Genomic DNA, 22,157 nt, shown 5'->3' with positions numbered 1-22,157 from the left:
TGTCACCAAAGTGAAAGTCATGGAATGAAAAACTTTGCAACGTTTCTCTAGTATTCTATTAAGGCCAAATAGAATAATATGTGTGATTCCAGTTACACTCCCTTGAAAAATAGGGTAGGTAGGCAGGGATTTTATTTTATTTTTTTAATGATAGATGTAGATGGAAACACAATTTTCTTTTACTTTCACTTCTTTGCATGTACCATTTATATATATGGTGTGATATAGACCTATCAAAATGGTAGGGATCACTCTAGTTTTGACAATTCTTGTATAAATAAGTACAGAAAAAAATCGGCATTTGCCAAAATCATATGTTTTTAAACATGAAAGTTAGTAGAAAATGATATTTCAACCAAGCCCTTCCAAGTTTTTAAATCTATCCAATTTTTTTTAAAAATAAGGAGGCCTGGGTGATTACACAGTATATTCAAACAACCTGAAATTTGCACTATTGTTTATGTAAGCACTCTTTAGTTCTAAGTTACTTTCTGTCTAATGTTAGATGGCCTGTAGACTGTAGTGTTTACAGCTTAGCATTTTAGTGGTTATATCTACCATACGGTATATATTGGTTATGAATGAACTTACAGTCAAGCTTCACCTGAAGGAAAATGGGTCAAAAACCTTATGTATAGTGGTATATATTATGCACCCCTTCTCAGAAAAGAAAATCTTGAAAAAGGTGTGCATTATATTCAGCTAAATACATCAATTGACTTTGGAAATAGTAAAAAAAAAAGTTTAGGGTCAGGGGTAAAAACTAGGGACGGTTGGGTAACCGGAACCACACATATTTTTTTATTTGGCCTAATGGTTTCATTTGCTTACTTTTACCTCAGGAAAACTGCCCACCTCTATTGATGATTTGACTCGAATTGGAAAGGCCTTTGAAAATTATCTCACTTCTGAAGTCTCCACCCAGATTCCTCTGGGAACTCGGAGAATGAATGACATTAAGATGGGAATGGACAAAATCATGGCCTCTCCTGAGGACATCAAGTTAGCCTTACTTTTCTTTCTATTTATTTCCAAGATGGTTTTTTTTAATGTAAGGAAGTTTCCATCAGTTTCTTTATCTGTGTAAGTATCAAATTATGAAAAATTATAGTACATGTTTTCTTTAAAGATATACAAGTTCACTGTTGTATGGCGTGTCGCCTGATGGTAGTTCTATTCTGATAAAAGAAGCAATACGTACTGCAAAAGTGACCAGTGACTGGACAGAAGTGCAGCATATAGTCAACATTGTTAACAGGGCCCTGTTGGGGGTCATTTCCTATCTTCAGCTGTCCTGAAAAACAGAGAGCTATGAAGTAATGAAAATACATGTGCCAAAGATAATCTATCCTCCTGCAGATCTCAATCACAAAAAAACATGCCATAATGGTGAAAATGGCCAGAAGTGATTGCAATATTTTGAAACATATTCTTATCTTAACAATACAAGATATGTGTTACTTGGGATTGTATATTCATGTAAAAAATTGTGCATTATTTGATATGTTCAATCATGCTTCTATTACACTTTGTTTACAAGTGTATATCTGTCTACTCCAGTCTATAAGGGTCAGAATTTTCTTCCTACTTTCAGTACATTTTTACATCTATGCACAAGATTTTTTCAATTGCACAATCACATACATTATCACTGCAAGCACATTTTTCTTACAAATCTGCATTGTAAATTTTTCTCAAAAGTACATGTAGATCTCCCCCTTCTATATGGCTTTGAAACTTTGTACAATGGTTCATTGCCATTTGCAGATGTGCATATTGATGGGACAGGAGGATCCAATTGTTATCCTTAAAGTTATAGTGGATCTGAGGGGTGGAGAGTGTAAAATAGTTTGTGAACAATTCTCCAATGTGGCTTATTGGAGTTCATAATGCCTGTGTTCCTGCTCATGCTTTCTCCTCCATACCATGCAGTACATTAAGGGGAGGTTTCATTTGAAGCACTTCCGATTTGGGGAGCTGGGAAGCATTCTCTAGTTACACTAAAATTTGATGTAATGGCTCATTAGAGCACTTCTTATGAAGTATGATTTCACCATCAAAAGAGTGATACAAGCTCTCGCAAAAAAGACCCTTATCTTATCCAGCAATGTTTTTCAAAAAACATCATAATGAAAAAACACGATGTCATTTTTGCATACTTGCAAAGAAAAAGGTCATGATTGCCAATCACGAGTTGATTGTCATCTTTGATTTACTGCAATATTTTAACAACAATCAACATTGCTCTAATATTTTGAGGGATTGTTTTCTATAGTTCACACTTTAGCACTAAAATACTTAAGGGCCTTGTTTGCTAGGAATGGCTCTTATATGATTTTTAGCTCACCTGAGCTGAAAGCTCAAGTTTGCTTTTCTGATCACCTGTTGTCCGTTGTCTATCGATCTGTAAACTTTTTACATATTTAACTTCTTCTCCAGAACCACTAGGCCAATTTCAACCAAACTTGGTGAAAAACATCCTTAGGTGAAGGGCTTTCAAATTTGTTCAAATGAAGGACCATGCCCCTTCAAAGAGGAGATAATAAAAACAAATGCAAAAAGGTGGGATCATTTTAAAATCTTTTCAAGAATCACTGCCAGGATTAAAAATGCTGGAATTTACATGAAAGCTTCCTGACATAGTGCAGATTCAAGTTTTTTAAAACCATGACCCCCAGGAGTAGGTTGGGGTCACAATAGGAGATGAAAATTTTAGGTAAAATATTCTTCTCAAGACCAACAGGGCCAGGAAAGTAGAAATTTACATGAAAGCTTCCCAACATAGTGCAGATTCAAGTTTGTTCAAATCATGCCCCCCTGGTGAAAGTTGGGACCACCATAGGGTATTTAAAATTTTACACACAAATACGTAGAGAAAATCTTTAAAAATCCTCTTCTAAAGAACCATTGGGCCAAAAAAGTTTACATTCACCTGAAAGCTTTCTGACATAGTGGAAATTCAAGTTTGTAAAAATCATGGCACCCGGTGGTAGGTTGGGGCCACAGTAGGGATCAAAGTTTTACATGCGTCTATGGAAAATCTTTGAATATGGGCCAAGGGGATTCAGATGAGTGATATGGCCCATGGGCCTCTTGTTTACTTTTTCCAGAATGATAAAAGAGTTTTTTGTTTGCAAATAAGAGATTCTAGAGTCCAAATTTCTAATACCCTGGTAAAACATGCCTAAATGACTTAGACGTTGTAATTTTTAAGATAAGCTATTATTTATATGAAAATTGAAAACATTATTTGTTAATATTTATTAAATCTAAGTGAAAATTCAAAAATACTGTGATTTTTCAAATTTGAACCAAGCCTGATTGGAATTATAAAAAAGTTGTCATGAAGATAATTGAGATCAGAAAACTACATTCAATGAATTTATATAGGAAAACTTAATTTCTTTATGAAAAGGGTATAAAATTAGCAAGTTGAACAATATGATTATTTTATCAATATGGACCGGTACTTGGATTTTTTTCTCGTTTGATTCAAATCTAAAATATAGCGATATATCTGAAATTCAGCCATTTCATTTCAATTTCTTTTTAAAATGTATTTGTCTAATATATCTGTTTTCTAATTGACAAGTTTTTCGAAGATTTTATTTGTAGATTTAAAAAGTATTAACATATAACATTTTCAATTTCGTCAATTCATCAACCCCCCCCCCCCCCCCCCCCAATTTAAAAAGTCTATTTGAGTCTTTTAGGCATGTTTAATTAAACCCCCCCAACAACTTGGGGGGGGGGGGGGTATACTGGAATCGGGTTGTCCTTCCGTCTGTAGACGCAATGGTTTCCGGGCTCTAAAGCATTATCCTTTCCACCTACAGTCACCATATCATATATATGGACTACCCATGGGATGAAGATGTTCCCTATCAATTTTGGGGTCCAAAGGTCAAGCGCACTGGACATCGAAGTAGCAATATGGTTTCCGGGCTCTAAAGCGTTATCCTTTCCACCTACAGTCACCATATAATACATATGGACTACCCATGGGATTAAGATGTTCCTTATCAATTTTGGGGTCAAAAGGTCAAAGGTCAAGTGCACTGGACATTGAAATAGCAATATGGTTTCCGGGCTCTAAAGCGTTATCCTTTCCATCTACAGTCACCATATCATACATATGGACTACCCATGGGATGAAGATGTTCCCTATCGATTTTGGGGTCAAAAGGTCAAAGGTCAAGTGCACTGGACATTGAAATAGCAATATGGTTTCCGGGCTCTAAAGCGTTATCCTTTCCACCTACAGTCGCCATATCATACATATGGACTACCCATGGGATGAAGATGTTCCCTATCAATTTTGGGGTCAAAAGGTCAAAGGTCACGCACACTGGACATCGAAGTAGCAATATGATTCGGTTTGTCATGCCATTTGTTTTTTTACACTCAGAAAAGAGGTAGTTTATACCTATTACCAACACCCTTTGGGAGATTGGGGTAAGCGGGGGGTATTCTTAGTGAGCATTGCTCACAGTACCTCTTGTTAGATATTCATTTCATGCACCAAATCACGTGAAATTTTGACTCTAGAAGCTCTTATTTGCAAACAAAACGTCTTTTTAATAATAATGATTGGTTTTATATAGCGCCTTATCCAACGTAAGCTGCTCAAAGCGCTTTACAATAATCAATGTAAATTATTACCCCGGCAGACCTTATATCAATCTAGAACTTTCTCAGCCTCCTAGGAAGCATACAGTGCAAGCTGCCATTACAAGCGCTAGAGCACTAACATTCTAACAATATCTTTCACTGTCCATAGCCAGGTACCCCTTTTACTCTTGGGTGGAGTGAGGAAATTCATGTAAAGTGCCTTTCCCAAGGACACAACATCACCCCTGCCACGGCCAGGACTGGAACCCACGACCTTTCGGTCGAGAGTCTGACGGCCTAACCACTAGGCCACCGACACCACATCACAGAAAAAATTCATATGAAATAATTGAGAGCTTGTATTACTTTTTCGATGGTGAAATCATGCTTGATACGAGGTGCTTCAACGATCCATTAATTTAAATAGAATTTTAGTGTATTGAGCCACCTTAACCAGTTGCTAAGACCATGTTCATTATATAATTTGTGTGATTTCAGTGATTTGTGCTACAATCAGTCTAATGTATTACTCTGAGAATTTACACATCCTGTCAAGTAAAGTATATCTTGATCCAATATAATGTCAGGTGGTGGTATATCATCACGTATTATATGTTATTATTGATATTGCATTAGGTCATCCATGGACAATTGAACATTTTTAATTCTTGTTCATAATTACCATTCCAATTCTTTTCAAATTTGGTATGAAGCATCTTTTGGACAAGGGGGGAATACATTGTAAACTTCAGGACTCCTGGGACGGGGCAAAAACAGAATTTTTTTTTCAATTTTCATATCTCACCTGAGACCCCTTTGCTCTGCCGTTGTTCAGTTGTGAATTTTAAAAGATTTTTTTTATCAATCTTTATTCCCATGAAAAATTTTGACCCCATATTGTTGTCCCAATCTAGCCCCGAAGAATCACAACATAACGGAAAATTAATTCATAAAACAGAGATGCTCAACACTAATATGACTAACATGATCTTGCTGTTCTGGATAAGACCAATGTCACAAAGTAATAAATCATGGTATGATTTGAAAGATCTTGTCATAAGAAATCTATATCCAAAATATGAAAGTTCTATTTCCAACAGTAAAGGAGATATTGAATAATGGTTAAAAGTAGGTCAAACTTCCAGGTCATGATCACAAGATAAAGTACAGCAAGGTCTTGCCATGAAGAATCTATATACAAAATATGAAAACTTTACCTCACGGTAGATCAATCCTCATGTGATGTCATAGGTTTTTGCAAAAATCTTTATTAAATTAAAATTTCACATGATAGAAATTTATCTTTAAAAGGAATTTTATTCATTGGATAAAATTTTTAAAAATTGGTAAACCATTGATTGTGAAAAAGTTTATATTTTCCATTGATAATTCATTTAATTATAATACATGCAATAAAAATGTTGTCGAGGGCAATAACTCTTATGCTGGTATCTTAATTCTCTACTGCATGTCTATTATACAATGATTTCCCTGATATCCACATTAATTGATACATATTTATAAATTAGTATTTTTCTAAATTGTTGACATTAAATATTTGTCATTTTAACAAGTTTCTATCTATTTTTATTATTCTGTTTTACGAAAATGTGTGATTTTTAATATTGACCGACACTTAATCTGTTTTTGTATGACTTGTCTGACATCTTAAAAAAGGTGGCTACATACACATTTTCATTGGTATTGAGTGGATATTAATACAGTTCTGCTTTAAACCATTCATATTACAGTCACATGAGGATGGAACTACCTTAAATAGGTCAGATTTTTCAAGAAAGTAGGTCATGGTCACAAGATCAAATATGATTGTCCATGTATCACAAGGTCTGGTCATAATGAATCTATATACAAAATATGAAAGTCCTACCTTTAATAGTTCCAAAGATATTTAACATTATAAAAAAAGTAGATCAAAATTCAAGGTCAAAGGTCATAGTATGACATAAAAGGTATTGCCATAAGACTTTATCGGGAGATATTGAATAGGTCAGGGATTTAAAAAGTAAGTCCAACTCCAAGGTCAAAGTTCATGAAATAATAAGATCTTGCCATAAAGAATCTATATACAAAATATAAAAGCCCTACCTTAAAGGGACTGGTTCAAATATTTTTTATTTTTTATGTGAAACATTAAGAATATAACTCATTTAATGTTGACAGCCAACATTTTGACCATCTGAATGCAAAAATAAAAAGCGATATTTTAGCCTTAAATCTGTGTTATGTAAACAAAGACTCGAGTCTTTTCATGTATATATAAACACACCAGTGAAATGTTAGTTTTGTAATATAAAGCATCTAAATTTTGCATAGTCACAAATTTTAACTTTTAGATGACACATTTTACCTGAAGAATGCTTGAAATGTTAAAGATATTATAAACTTAGATCAATAACCATTTCTTTTGAAAATTTCGTAAACAAAAACATACCACAATCTTTGTTTAGAAAACAAAAAATGAACTCTCTAGAATGAGCTTCTGTGATAATGTATAACCTTAATTTTTGTGTGAAATCTTTTAAACACATTAGACAGTAGATTCTGATCATCAAAAGTGAAAAACAAAATTTTGGGGAAAATCGTGAATCAGTCCCTTTAAATAGTTCAGGAGATATTGAATAGTGCAAGTTTTTTTAAGGGTTAGATCAAACTCCCGAAGTCAAAATATCAAACATCATTTTGTCCAATGTCTTGCCATAAGGAATCTCTATACTAAATATGAAAGCCCTACCTGAAATATTTGTGGATACATTTTATAGACTGTTTTCTTACAAGTAGATCAAATTCCAAGTTCAATGTAATGATATGAAATGAAAGGCCTTGTCATAAGAAATATGTATAAAAGATATGAAAGAGCTACCTTAAATAGTTCAGGACATATTGAATTGGTCAAATTGTTCTTCAAAGTAGGTCAAATTTCCAGGTCAAGGTCCCAAACCATTGCATCACATTAAGGGTCTTTCCATAAATAATGTATATACAAAATATGAAAGCCCTAGCTTAAATAATTCAAGAGACATTTTAAAAAAATTTCCCTATGTACCAATACTTCGATCCCCTATTATGGCCCCACCTACCCCTGGGATCATGATTTGCAGAAACTTGGATCTACTCTTATGTCCGGAGACTTTCACATAAAATTGAACTTTTCTGGCCCAATGGTATTTTAGGAAATTTTTTCCCTTCATATTTGCATGTAAGACTTTGATCCTCTACTGTGGTCCCACCCTACCCCGGGGACCATGATTTTAACAAACTTGAATTTGCACCATGTTAGGAAGCTGCCAAGTAAAATTTTAACTTTTCTGGCCCAGTGGTTCTTGAGAATATATATTCAAAGATTTTCTATTTTATTTGCATATATAAATTTGATCCCCTATTGTGGCCCCACCCTACCCCAAAGAGCCAGGATTTTGACAAACTTGAATTTGCACTATGTAAGGAAGCTTTCATGTAAATTTGAACCCAGTGGTTCTTGAGAAGATTTTAAATGACCACTCCCTAGTGTTGCATATTCATGATTATCTCCCCTTTGAAGCGGGACATGGCCCTTCATTCAAACAGACTTGAATCTGCTTCACCTAAGAATGCTCTTTGCCAAGTTTGGTTGAAGATCTGGAGAAAAGTCGAAGATGTGAAAAGTTTACAGATAGACGGACAGAAAAACAGCAGTTGATTAGAAAAGCTCAGGTGAGCAGAAAACTGCACATCTGTAAGAAAAATTGGATGCATTATTCATGTAGAGCAGTAAGGCCTCTATCAAAATTGTAAATTTCATTATCCTCGAGGTGAAGATTCTGAATTCAAGGCGGGGCCAAACTTGGTATATATGTATATAGTGTTTAAGTGTAAAACGCTTAAATAACATCTTTAATGCTATTGATACTAAATATTCAGAAAGAGTCTACAAAGTCCTTTACCAAACTTGGAAATTTCATGATCACAGGGGAAGGGGTTTTGGTTCCAAGGTGAGGCCAAAATTATTTTAGTGATGATTGGCTTTAATATTGAAAGACTTCATATTTAATTTTGCTAGTACAGTATGAAAACTAAATGCATATTTGAATTTTGCAACCCCTAGGTTTTAACTCTAGGGTAGGCCCAAAATAGTCATATTGTGTTAATGTTGCATATATTATGTAAAATCTTTCATCAGTATTTCAGGGTCATAATTGTTTTTTTAAAGACACATTTTGTTTTATACATGTACTGTTGCTGTGTACTACAATCTAACTTGGATGTATGCAGAACAGGAATTTTTTTTTGTAGACTTAATTGCTTGAGGCTATTGATACTTTTAACTAATACTCAGTGATCAATAAGGCCTGTGGGCCTCATTTTATATGTAAAGTAATCAAGTTAACATGTACAAATATCACTTATGAATTGCAAGGCCAATCATTCCCTGTATTAAATGATACAATATTTCATGTGACAATGTTTTGATTTCCTATGAATACTTTTGTGTGCCATTTCTCAGTCACTGTTATACATGTATGTTTGACCTTGTTGAGCTGTAGAATGTAATCCCAGTGTACTAATCAAGAGACAGTATTACAATACATATGTACATTATCACTAATTGATCATCAAATAATATGTCTAGTCAATCATCATTTTCAGGGCCGTAACTGCCGATGAGGCAGACGAGGCAACTGCCTCGTCTGATTTTTTGGCAAAAAAGAAAATAAAATTATATAAATGTTATATTATAGGATATATGTTTAAAATGAAGACAAGCACCTTTGTCTTTGACACCATATTACGATTCTTTACATAGTACAAATGAAACACAAACATGATAAATTGGGATTTAAAAAGTGTCATTTTCAGTCGTAAAGTCAATCGGCGGCCCCCAATCCCCTGCCTCCCCTGATTTAGAACCCTACTTACGGCCCTGATTTTTATGTAATTATCATTATCAATTACTTTGGGATGTGCAATTGTGAAAAGGGAGGTACTGTGGAATCAGCATTGTTCGTGGAGGATTGATGTTCATGGATTTCGTGGGTCACCCTTGCCCACAAATTTACGTGTCGTCGAACATTTTTAAAACCAAGTAGAGTTATCTCTCCTAGTGGCATCGTATCGCTTACTCACAAGCTTACGTCCCAACGAACCAGCGAAATTTTGCTTACCCACGAACTTTGGCCCCCACGAATTAAAAAAGATTCCACGGTAACTTGATTTTTTCCATGTAAAGTGATATGCTATTTTCAAGAGTCATCTTTTCTGTGATGGAGGAAAGTTTAGTATCCCCTTGATTGGTACAAATAACACGTTATAGACTGGTGATAAACTTTAGAGATTTAGGTTTCCATGCAGTTCAGGTGATAAGTAGCACCTAGTATCTTCCTTTATTCAGTATAAACATCTGTACCCACCGCTTGAGTTACAATATCTGTTTGCATTTCACTGCATGGTTCTTCAAAGGGAAGCAACTGTTGAGCAACTTTAAAATCCTATATTTTATTCAGTGTGTAATATGATGATGGAGATCTGTACAATTCTTTATGTAATTGATTTACTAATTTCATGTACATTGTAAATCAAAAAATTTCCCCATTAACATGATTGATTCAGATGTACAAAGTCATAGTAGTGTTTTGGGCAAATGCTGCATGTTGTTTACAAGTCTTTTAGTATGCAAATGAAATTTTTTCTAAATAAAAGAACATTATAATATATATTATTATATTACATTATATGTTACATTATAATATATAGTAAAATATAAAACAAGAGGCCAATGGGCCAAATCACTCACCAGTCACCTTAACCCTGCCATTGTTATGCTGTTGTGATTTTTAAAGGTTTTTTTTTATCAATCTTTATTCTTATAAAAGATTTTTATCCCATATTGTGCCCTAACCCTAGCCCCAAAGGATCACAACTTAACTGAAAATGAATTCACATAACACAGATATGCTTCAACACCAATATGACTAACATGATCTTGCTGTTCTGGATAAGACCAAGGTCATAGATCATGGTATGATATGAAGACCCTGCCATAATAAATCTATATACAGAATATGAAAGCTCTATCTTAAATAGTTCAGGAGATATTGAATAGGTAAGATTTTTATAAAAAGTAGGTCAGACTTCCAAGTCAAGGTCACAAGATCAAACACAAGTTATATCAATGGCTTGCTATAAAGAATCTACAGACGAAATATGAAAGCTTTACCTAAAATAATTCGGGAGATAATGACTCGGAGATATAACAAGAATACTGCAAACGATACACAATACACCTGTGAAAGTCTAATAATGGGGGGTTTTTCTTGCACTGTGAATTGTAGAACTTGGCTTCAGGTAGTATCAGCAATCATCAAGGTTTGACATGCTATCTTTGCATGGTAAAAACAGAATTCATGTACTGTCTATCTAATATTTTCACTTGGCATAAGATGTATGTGTCCAAGCTCCAACGGTTTGGTCTGTATCCTGCTTCAACGACTTTGACCTTAAGAAATAATAAATGGGTCTGTATACTGCCTACAAGGTTTTCCTCCTAAGTGATACAGCCACCTTGACCTTGACAAATAATAGGCATCTTCCTCTCATCATGGTGATCAGATGTAACAATATCAATGGTTTGCTTTGCATCCTGCCTACAAGGTTTTCCTACTAAAAGATACTATGACTTTGACCTTAAAAACAAAAGGCTTCCTCCGCTTGGCATGAGGAGTATATGTACCGAGTTTGACAGTCCTAGCCCCAATAGTTCAGTCTGTTCTGCTTACAAGGTTGACCTTTTAAGTGATACTTTGACCTTGAAAAATATTAAGCATCTTCCTCTCATAGTGATCAAATGTACCAAGTTGCAATATCCTAGAACTTGTGGTTCGGTCTGTATCCTGCCTACAAGGTCTTCTTACGAAGTGATACTGCGACTTTGACCTTGAAAAATAATAGGCATTTTCCTCTCGCCATGGTGATCAAAAGTACCAAGTTGTAAAATTCAAGAGCTTGTGGTTTGGTCTGTATCCTGTCTAAAAAGTCCAGACGGAGGACGCCATACCATAATGTGTCCTGTCTTTGATGGGCGTATAAAAATAGGTCAAATAAAGAACCTATATACATGTACAAGATATGAAAGTCCTACCTTAAATAGTTCAGAAGATGTGTCGGCATGACATGAATGCCCCCGCCTGCAAATGTAGGAAATCCATCAAAGTACAGCATTGAATGTGGTATTCAGATTGTATGTTACATACATTTAGTACAATGAAGAACTCAACATTCCTTTAAATATGTTTATATGTTATAAGCCATAAAAATAAATACAGTAATGTTTCTACATTAAATGTGCACTACACCATCAAAATCAACGAACAGGAACAAAGCTCGAACTTGATCTGTAACTCACCAATATTCATCTGCATACAAAAAATCAGTTTAAAAAGTCTGTTCAATATCTCAAGGCGTGTAGAAAAGGGTCTTGCAAACTGGTCCCAACAGTAATTTTTCTAAGTTAAAGGGGCACAACTCCATCAAAAATCGAGGAACCAGAACAAAACTCACTAGGTCTGTAACTCATCGATATACACCTGCATACAAAACATCAATTCAATATCTCAAGGCGTTTAGAAAAAAAGTCCAGAAAACTGGGTGTTGCGGAAGGACGGACAAGGGTAAAACTATATGCCCCCACCACTTTGTGACGGAGGCATAAAAAGTAGGTCAAACTCCAAGATCAAAAACCATTGTGTACAAGGTCTTGCCATAAAAATCTACATACAAAAAATAAAAACCCCACCTAATGCTTGAGAGAGGGCTAAAATAGGCTATGCCTGCTGCCCAATACCTTTCACTTTTTGCGAAAAATAATTATAAAATTAAAGCCCCACCTAAAATAGTTTGGAATATATTTGATAGGTTATGTTTTCTTAAAAGTAGGTCAAACTCCGAGTTCAAAGATTATGATATGAAATGAAAGGTCTTCCATAAGAAGTATATATATACAAGATATGCAAAATTTACCTTAAATAGTTCAGGACATGCATGTATTGTATAGGTTAGATTTTTATTAAAAGTTCCAGGTTAAGGTCAGAAGATCACACATTGCATCACATGAAAGGTCTTTCCGTGAAAAAAAATGTATAAACAAAACATGCCCTAGCTTAATCAAATAGTTCAAGAGATATTTTAAAGATTTTTCTTATTTATCAGCTTATAAGACTCTGATCCCCCATCATGGCCCCACCCTATCCCCAGGTACCATGAACTGCAAGAACTTGGATCTATTCTATGTCTGGAAGCTTTTATGCAAATTTAAACTTCTCTTGCCCGGTGGTTTCTAGCTCACCTGAGCTAAAAGCTCGATTGGGCTTTTCTGATCACCAATTGTCCGTCGTCCGTTTGTCTGTCTGGAGACTTTTCATATTTTCAACTTCTTCTCCAGAACCACTAGGCCAATTTCAAAAATCTTTTATATTCTCATACATGTGGGAGAAAAAATAAATGTATGGTTATGATGTCCACTAATACTGTGAAATGCATTACCCTTGAGTTAGGGGTTCCGGCTGTAGGGGGGACCAATATGACCATATCGTGAACATGTACTAAATCGTAGAAAAGCTTTCCTACTCCCATATATATTTGGAAAAAAAACAACAACACTAAATGCATGTTTATGATGTTCATGAAGCCCTTTAACTAAAATGTGAAAATCATGGTCATTTGGACGAAGGACGGTGACGAGTGTGAAGCACGAGTCTCCGCCCTTCGTCCAAATAAATCAAGATACACAGAAATAAATATTCAATAACTTACTTGTATCATGACCAACGAGAAATATGATATCTGTCATGTGACCAATGGTTATTGCATGATTTTTCAAATTACCCCAATGAAAAGTAAAGTTTTTGTCAGGTGATCGCTTGGGTATTTTCCTCTTCCCGCCATGCATGGTCATCTCGCACTTATCGCCCGATAGTTGGCAAGAGCGGATGTGCAGAATGTGTCATGAACATTGGCGATTTACACGATTTGGGTGTGCAATGATGACCATAAGGATTTTCTCACAAGCATGTGATGATCACACATTTTGTGAAATTAAACTGGGAGATAATAAAATGGATATCGACACGAACCTAGATCCCGTGAATTCTAATTTGAACTTTACCATGTGTTGAAATTGTCAGGTGGTGTTCAATAATCTATTTAAAGTAAGAGATATCTCTTTAAAATAAGAGATATCTCTTTAATTCAGTGAGATATCTTATTTTTCGAATAAATAGTAAAAGGGCTTGCCATATCTTGATTCAAACATTTTTGAAAATAAGTTTAAAAGAAGTGTATACATATTGACAAAAAATAGTCAAAATAAGTCGAGTTTAAATCAAGAAATAAGCGATTTGTGATTTTTAGCGTTAAAATGGAGGGGCATCCCCGAATTTCAGAAAAACTGCCTCCGTGAAACAAAATAATTTTAGCATGAACATGTTCCACTAAACAACTGTCGCTTTGAAATTTTGTTTAACGAGGGCATTTTTTGTTAATTTCAAACAAGAGGCCCACGGGCCACATCGCTCACCTGAGTCACTTTGGCTCATATCTAAAGAGTTTCCCTATATATATCGGCTTATAAAACTGAGATCCCTATAGTGGCCCCAACCTGCTCCCGGGGGCCATGATTTTACTAAACATGAATCTGCACTATGTCAGGAAGTTTTCATGTAAATGTAAACTTTTGTGACCCAATGATTCTTCATCAGAAGATTTTTAATGATTTTCCATATATATTTGTATGTAAAAACTTTTATCCCCTACTGTGGCCCCATCTTACCCCCGAGGACCATGATTTTTACAAACCTGAATCTGCAGTATGTCGGGAAGCTTTCATGAAAATGTACACTTCTATGGCCCAATGATTCGTAAAAAGATTTTTTTAAAAATCTATTTATGGTATGTAAAACTTTGATCCCCTATTGCGGCCTTATCTTAGTCCCAGGGGTCATGAGTTTTACAACCTTGAATCTGCACTATGTCAGGAAGCTTCCAGGTAAATCGCAGCTTTTCTGGCTCAGTAGTTCTTGAGAAGAAGATTTTAAAAGATTTTCCCTATCTATTTGTATGCAAAACTTTGATCCCCTATTGTGGCCCCCTCTTATCCCCAGGGACCATGACTTTAACAAACTTGAATCTGCATTATATCAGGAAACTTTCATGTAAATATCAGCTTTTCTGGCTCAGTGGTTCTTGAGAAGATTTAATCCTATATATTTTGTATGTAAAACTTTGATCCCCCATTGTGGCCCCATCCTCCCCCCCCCCCCCCCCCGGGCTATGATTTTAACAAACATGAATCTGCATTATGTTAAGGAAGCTTTCATGTACAATTCAACTTTTCTGGTTTTTAAATGGGTCACCCTATTTTTGCATTTTTGTGATTATCTCCCCTTTGACGGGAGCATGGCCCTTCATTTGAACAAACTTGAAAGCCCTTCACACAAGGATGCTTTTGGCTAAGTTTGGTTATAATTGTACCAGTGGTTCTGAAGAAGTCGAAAATGTAAAAAGTTTACAGACACGCGGACAGACGACGGACAACAAGCGATCAGAAAAGCTCACTTGAGCTTTCAGCTCAGGTGAGCTAAAAATCGAAACGACTTCAGTAATATTATTTTCAACTTCACCTGTACGTTAATTTTCCTTAATAATGTATGGTCTACTGCGTGGTTTTAGTGGGTAACGACATCGATTTTTATATGTAATGTTGTTTTCTTTTTTTAAACGACCGGGTTCGAATCCCTCACGAACACATTTTTTTTTTCATATTACGTTTTTCATCTAGATTTTTTCTTAAATGAAACACACTTTTAGTTTTTATAAATGTTTCATGTCAAATCTCTGTTTATTACAATGTACCGAGTTTGAAATAACCCGGACAATGTTTAGTTTGTGAATAGGCAACAAACATTGTTGCTAACGAGAACTTGTACATTTGTATGTTTTTCTGAGTGAAAGGTGTTGACAAAGGCATGGTGCCTTTTACGAAAGTCCGTTGTGAACTTTGCAAAGCTTTGAAAGAAAAACTTTTAAAGGCCAAACAAGGTAAATAACCGTTAAACAGTTTGAGTGGCTATCCTTTATTTAAACAGGATAGAACAATTAGTTTAAAAAGCTAGTTTACATTGTGGTCCTGAAAACATATACAGACAGCAGTATTATACAGATACAATATAAAATAGTATATGAAGGTACATGTATATTGTATACATACATGTACGCTATTTAGATATCTAAAACTGAAAATAAATAAATAATAAATAAAAAACCCTGAAAATAATCTATATGGTTTTAATTTCCCGAATGAAAAAAATTTCTAAGATAAGTGGATTTAAAAGTTTCCAATGTTGGGTAATATTTTAAAAATTCTGGCATATTATTCCATAACTGTGAACCGTAAATTGTAAAAGATCTTCTAAAATATTGTGTCTTTGCTCTCTGATTACCTTGACTTAATCTGGTAGATCTACTGCTAATTTCATGAACATGCTGCAAAACATCTTAAAGTAATAACCGGGGGTTAGACCATGTAAAACTTTGAAGACAAGAATGATAGTTCTATATACAAAATAGTCTGACAGAGGCATCCATCTAAGTTGCTGCATCATTTCTGTTGTAGGTGTATAAAAATTTATATTTAAAATCACTCTAGCAGCTCGCTTTTGAAGTTTGCATAATTTGTAAAGACCGTCCTTGTTTTTCATATTGCCCCAAACAGTACAACAGTAGTTAAAATGAGGAAAAACAATTGTATTAAAAATTTTCAGTAATAATTCAGTTGACAAGAATGAACGTAATCTAGATAACACACCTATTTTGCTTGCAAGTTTTTTGGTTAAAATTTCAACATGTTCAGATCACGTGAGACATCTGTCAATATAAACACCAAGTAGTTTTGCACATGATAAATTTTCGATGGCGATATTGTCCACTTTTATCGAAAGTTTTCTACAATTTCTTAATCTTTTTTCTGTACCAATTATCATGCACTGCGTTTTCTTGAGATTGATTGTAAGTTTGTTTTTTACCATCCATTCCAAAGTATTTTTAAGATCCATATGTAATTTGTTTTCTATAACATCTATACTTTTATCCGAGACATCTTGGGTTGTATCGTCCGCATACATATGGGTTGCAATGTATTGTAAGCAATCTGGATAGTCATTAACATATACACATGTACATGTAGAATAAAAGACAAAGGACCAAGTATTGATACGATGGTATGCATTCCAGTAACAAATTGCTATAATGGTGAATCAATGTTTATAGGTACATGTACTTCGAATATGTTGAACTTTATCAATGCGTATTAACCTTTCCATAGTTTATTTTGTGGTACAGTTGCCAACGGTTGGTTGTAGAAAATAATACATACGAGTACAAGAGCTTTTAGACTGTAGTACATGTAGTACAAAATATCAAATATTTGATACACTCGTAACATGTAACCGTATACATTGAACTGATACTCAGAACAACAAGACTATTTATTTTTCACGATTTTGAACATTATGTTTACACTACAAGTATAATGTATTGACACAAAATGTATTAGGCTTGCCCTAAGTACTGGGGAATCCTACAGGTATTTAAGGTCTGCTACACCAGAGAAATTTGACGTAGATGAAAAGTGGAGGATATGTACAACAATATTTTGAAGTTGAAAATTTTCAAATTTACTTTATTTTGTCAAAAAATACGGTTTTAGTGGAAGGTAATCTGAAAAAAATTTAAAACCCCTGCTGGACTCGAACCTCCGACCTACAGGTCAGCAGTCAGTTATCTCACCTACTGAGCTACTCGGCTAGGTATTGAAATCGAAAAGGAAAAGCCAAATATTGCTGATATCGATATTTTCATTCATGTTTTTTTAAAGGAAGTCAGCCATTATGACGATGTAGAGTACTACCTTAAATGGCAATTACGCAATAAGAGTATAAATATGGATGAAGGTCAGTTCCATGAGTTCTACGTCACGAGTGCCGGCACATATTTTTTGATTGAATATTGTTTAACGTCCCTCTCGAGAATATTTCACCCATATGAAGACGTTACCACTGCCGGTGAAGGGCTGCAAAATTTAGGCCTATGCTCGGCGCTTATGGCCATTGAGCATTAATCGTACCACACTATTTTTTACTCACGCCAAGTACCATTGCCGGTGAAGGGCTGCAAAATTTAGTTCTATACTCGGCGCGTACGGCCTTTGAGCAGGGAGGGGTCTTTATCGTGCCACACCTGCTGTGACACGGGACCTCGGTTTTTGCGGTCTCATCATTTAGTCGTCTTTTACGACAAGCAAGGGATGCTGAGGACCTATTCTAACCCGGATCCCCACGGGACGTTGGCACAGAGCTCCCGCTTCGGTGCAACACCCTCTTTCATTTGAGTGACACATTTGCGTAATTATTACTTTTCTTACACTACGTACTTCTGTTGTCAATCATGAAACGATGTAATATTTAAAAAAAAACAAAAGACACGTGTAGTTACTCAAGTCCCGACTTTTTATATGACCTCGGTCTCAGCAACCCGATTGTGTTCGGCAATCATCGTTCCCATGTCTGTACACATAATGACGGTTTTTACGAAACGCTCATTGTAACATTATTCCCACGTTTATGCTGCTGGTGGGGATTATATCAGTTATACACATCTAGGTTTTATTCGGCTATTGGATAGTTGAAAGAACACCGTCAGTTACAGCTTTAAAATTGTGTGTTTTCTTTGTACATTATTTAGCATAATAGATTTGGATATTTACATTAAGTCACCTGTAACCGTACATCAAGTTAACAAAACTGTCAATTCTTAACTTAATGGAGAGTTTTCCCCAACTTCAGGTTTTCCATGTTGAAAGCAAGAAAAATACACAAAACGAAATTTATACATATTTTATATAAAATACATAAAACGAATTTTTTCTGTAGAAATCAACAGTAATGATACACCAAATTTTCAATTTAATACACATTTCTGCATAAATATTAAACATTTTTATAGAAAGTTTTCAATAATAGTGTATATAATCTTTTGAAGTGAGACAAATCCAATGTGAAATGACATTTGTAGGCCTATACAGATGCATGGTAATTTCACAATGTGTACATCAATAAACAATAAACAAACCGTTTCATCCCTTTCATACAATTTGTACATGAATTCTGGCCATGGAAGATCCATTCCATGAATGTTAAAAAATATATCCAACAACATATCCTCTTTTTGGCTCAAAATTTAAATGAGGAAAACATTTCTCCTGATGAAATGTTAATCTCACTATCTAGATGCACTGCATGCGGAGTCAGTTTTACAGCAGGAACAACACTTCATCCTTTTCATACACTTGCCACCATCTGAATACGAATTGGCTAGCGTCCATTAAGTCATCCCCAGAAACATCGGCGAATTTTTTTCAGATTTAGATCAAATTTTGGCTGAGGTCTGCTACTTTCTTTTTGGGTACTACTAAACAGAGTACGTTATAGTGCGCTGGTAAAATTTCATAATTCAATGCAATTTAATTGTTTGTTTGCATATAAACATGATTAAAATTTGACCAGAAAACAACATTCAATTCATTGCATCCCAATCCCGATTATCAGAATTTTGTTTGGAGAAAGAATTGAGCGATGTGACATATTACATCAGTAATCAATTTCATGTATGATCATGTAATAGTCACTCGGAATTCACGATCTTTAACCCCCCCCCCCCCCCCATTTAATTCATCGATTTATTTTTATGTTTTGTTTCTGGGTAACTGGCCAATTATTGATTCAAATCAATTATAATAGTTGCTGGTCTTTAAAAAACCTACATCCAGTGTTGATTTAAAACGACAGCGGAACTCACAATTACATCTAGTCAATCATCTCATTTTCATTTCTATCCAAATACCAATGATGACAATAAAAAGGCTTGATACTTAAACAACAGGTCCATGGGCCACATCGCTCACCTGAGTCACTTTGGTCCATATCTAGATTTTTCGTATATATTTGCATGTAAAACTTTGGTCTCTATTGCCCCCCCCCCCCCCCCCCCCCTTTACAAACTTGAATCTGCACTATGTCAGGAACCTTTTATGCAAATAGAAACTTCTTTAGCCAAATAGTTCTTCTGAAGATTTCTTTTCTATATATTAGTATTTAAAACTTTGATCCCATATTGTGGCCCCATCCTACCCTCGGGGACCATGATTTTAACAAACATGAATCTGCACTATGGCAGGAAGCTTTCATGCAAATTTGTACTTTCCTAGACTAGTGGTTCTTGAGAAGATTTTTTTGGGAGATTTTTTAGAGATATTGTGGCCCCATCCTACCCCATGGGGTCATGATTTTAACAAACTTGAATCTGCACTATGTCAGTTAGCTTTCATGTAAATTTCAGCTCCTCTGGCCCAGTGGTTTTTGTTGAAAAGATATTTAGATGACCCCACCTATTTTTGCAATTATCTCCCCATTTGAAGGGGGCATGACCCTTCATTTGAACAAACTTAAAAGCCCTTCACCCAAGGATGCTTTTTCCGAGAAATAAATGAAAATGTGAAAAAATGATGCAAACGCCAGTCAACGACAAATTTTGTTCAGAAAAGCTCACTTCAGCCTTCTGCTCAGGTGAGTTTAGAATAAAGGTATAATCTTGGAAATTTAGATGTAATGTGCTAATATTTCATGCAGTTAAATTTGATGGGGTCGGGATCAAACGATAAACTTTGAATTAAAACAATTCCTAAAATAAGGAAAATAAACACACTATATTCCAGGTATATAATTATTAGGTTAATCTAAAGTAAGAAACAGCAGTTAAATTAAATCATGAAATTTTACCAGCCTACTCTAAAGTACTCTATATACCGGTAGTAGGACCATTTCTTTTTCCATATCAATTATGTCACTAAAAATGCCATCTGTATTGAAGCTCCTCTTCTATATTCTATATAGACCTCAGGATCTATATTTTGATCAAATTAGAAACATACTTTCTCCATCCAATGAGGACATCTCACTCATGAACATTTACATGGGTAGTGGTCAGAAATCATTTATTTATTCTTTTGATATTGTGTTTTGAAACACCGCTCAAACTCCAGACAATCAAGCATGTCACATAATAACAGAAAACACTAAACATCACCTGGGACAGTTTACAATAGATCAAATGTTTTAAGTTGGATAAAGTAACTATTCTTGGCCCTTCGGATCTCGAACAGTTCTTTCTCTCACAGAATGGACAGTTTTCGAAATTTATCCTTTACTAAAATCATAGTCACACAAGTGGTACTACATGTGCAAGGAATTCAATGTACATCAACATGAATTCAAACCTCTGCAAGTAGAACAGCAAAGAAAAGTTAGATTTACTTATATTTATTTTGTAAAACTGAATAATTCTGCCAACATTTTTGTGAAATATGATACATAGTACCTGTTGAGAAAAATTCATACGAGGCTGTTAGAGCACAAAAAATATCAGTTTTTAAAAGTCTTACTACAATTATAAACATCCTCATTCATCACAAAATCACATATAAACTTACACTCATTCCTTACCACACAACACTGGACTATACACAAGTAGCACATCTCTCAGCACATTTCCTGTTTTGTATGTATGTGTACCTGTATATGTACAGTAGATGTATATCTTTTTTTATCAGTAGTATTTATCATGGTGAATTCTATATTTTTACGACTGATCACACATATACACACTGGACAATCTTTCTGCACTATCATCAAATAATACAGTATAGACAAATATTTTGACCCAGTGTTCTGCAATACTATACTGTCTCAATATCAATGCATGTACTAAATCGCACCCCCCCCCCCAAAAAAAAAAAAAAAAAAAAAAGGATAAATGTAAAGATTGTTTTCAGTGGTAGATCGAGACATGGAAATGAAGTTACATGTACATGTATCTGTTGAAATTCTACATTCAGCATATTTGTATTGCTGAAATCAAAACTATTCCGATTCAAATATGTAACATCAATCTGATTGATATAACATTTAACTGCAATCCAAACAACACATTCTGGTTCAACATATTGCAAGACTACCACAGAATTTCAATTGTTGTAATTTCTGATGAAAAATAAAACCCCAAAAAACTGATGCATTAAATTATGAGGTTCATCATATGAGCAGGACAACTCCATATCAAGCAACCACTGCTCAAGGCATCAAAAATCAATTATTTTAAAACTCCCCAACCCCATTTTCAGCAACACAGATCTATATTTTAGTTGTAGTCAAACTTTCCTGCAATGGAGGATATTCCTGAAGGAATTAACAAGAGTTCTAGGGACTATGATATCAAGCCACATAGTGATACTGATTTTGATTTTCCTTGTCTCTTTCCATATAGTCTCTGTCAATCAAACTCTCTATCCTCTTCTTCAAATCTGCAGGCTGAAAACATAATGTATGAAAATAAATTATCTCTTCATCTTCGACATACACAGGTCTGAGTAGAATTCTTCTGATTCTGGT

The 22,157-nt window shown here is 34.8% G+C and overlaps 2 protein-coding genes across 2 annotated transcripts in view; one reads left to right on the top strand and one right to left on the bottom strand.

Annotated features, from left to right (window-relative positions):
- Positions 1-2,553, top strand: part of LOC125658913 (N-acetylated-alpha-linked acidic dipeptidase 2-like) — a 56,993-nt gene extending 54,440 nt beyond the window's left edge. The window contains exons 11-12 of the mRNA XM_056149694.1: positions 843-1,002; positions 1,130-2,553. Coding sequence (XP_056005669.1) covers positions 843-1,002; positions 1,130-1,298 — 329 coding nt within the window. The 3' untranslated portion in view covers positions 1,299-2,553. The remainder of the gene's footprint in view (positions 1-842; positions 1,003-1,129) is intronic.
- Positions 2,554-18,533: 15,980 nt separating this feature from the next.
- LOC125658912 (cullin-4A-like) overlaps positions 18,534-22,157 on the bottom strand; it is a 75,574-nt gene continuing 71,950 nt past the window's right edge. Inside the window, exon 21 of the mRNA XM_056149693.1 lies at positions 18,534-22,076. Within this exon, the coding sequence (XP_056005668.1) occupies positions 21,981-22,076 (96 nt within the window). The 3' untranslated portion in view covers positions 18,534-21,980. The remainder of the gene's footprint in view (positions 22,077-22,157) is intronic.

Source organism: Ostrea edulis, chromosome 9 (genome assembly GCF_947568905.1).
Source record: "Ostrea edulis chromosome 9, xbOstEdul1.1, whole genome shotgun sequence".
Lineage (NCBI taxonomy): Eukaryota > Metazoa > Mollusca > Bivalvia > Ostreida > Ostreidae > Ostrea > Ostrea edulis.
Note: the sequence above shows the minus strand (reverse complement) of the source record. Positions and strands in the feature narration are given on the sequence as shown.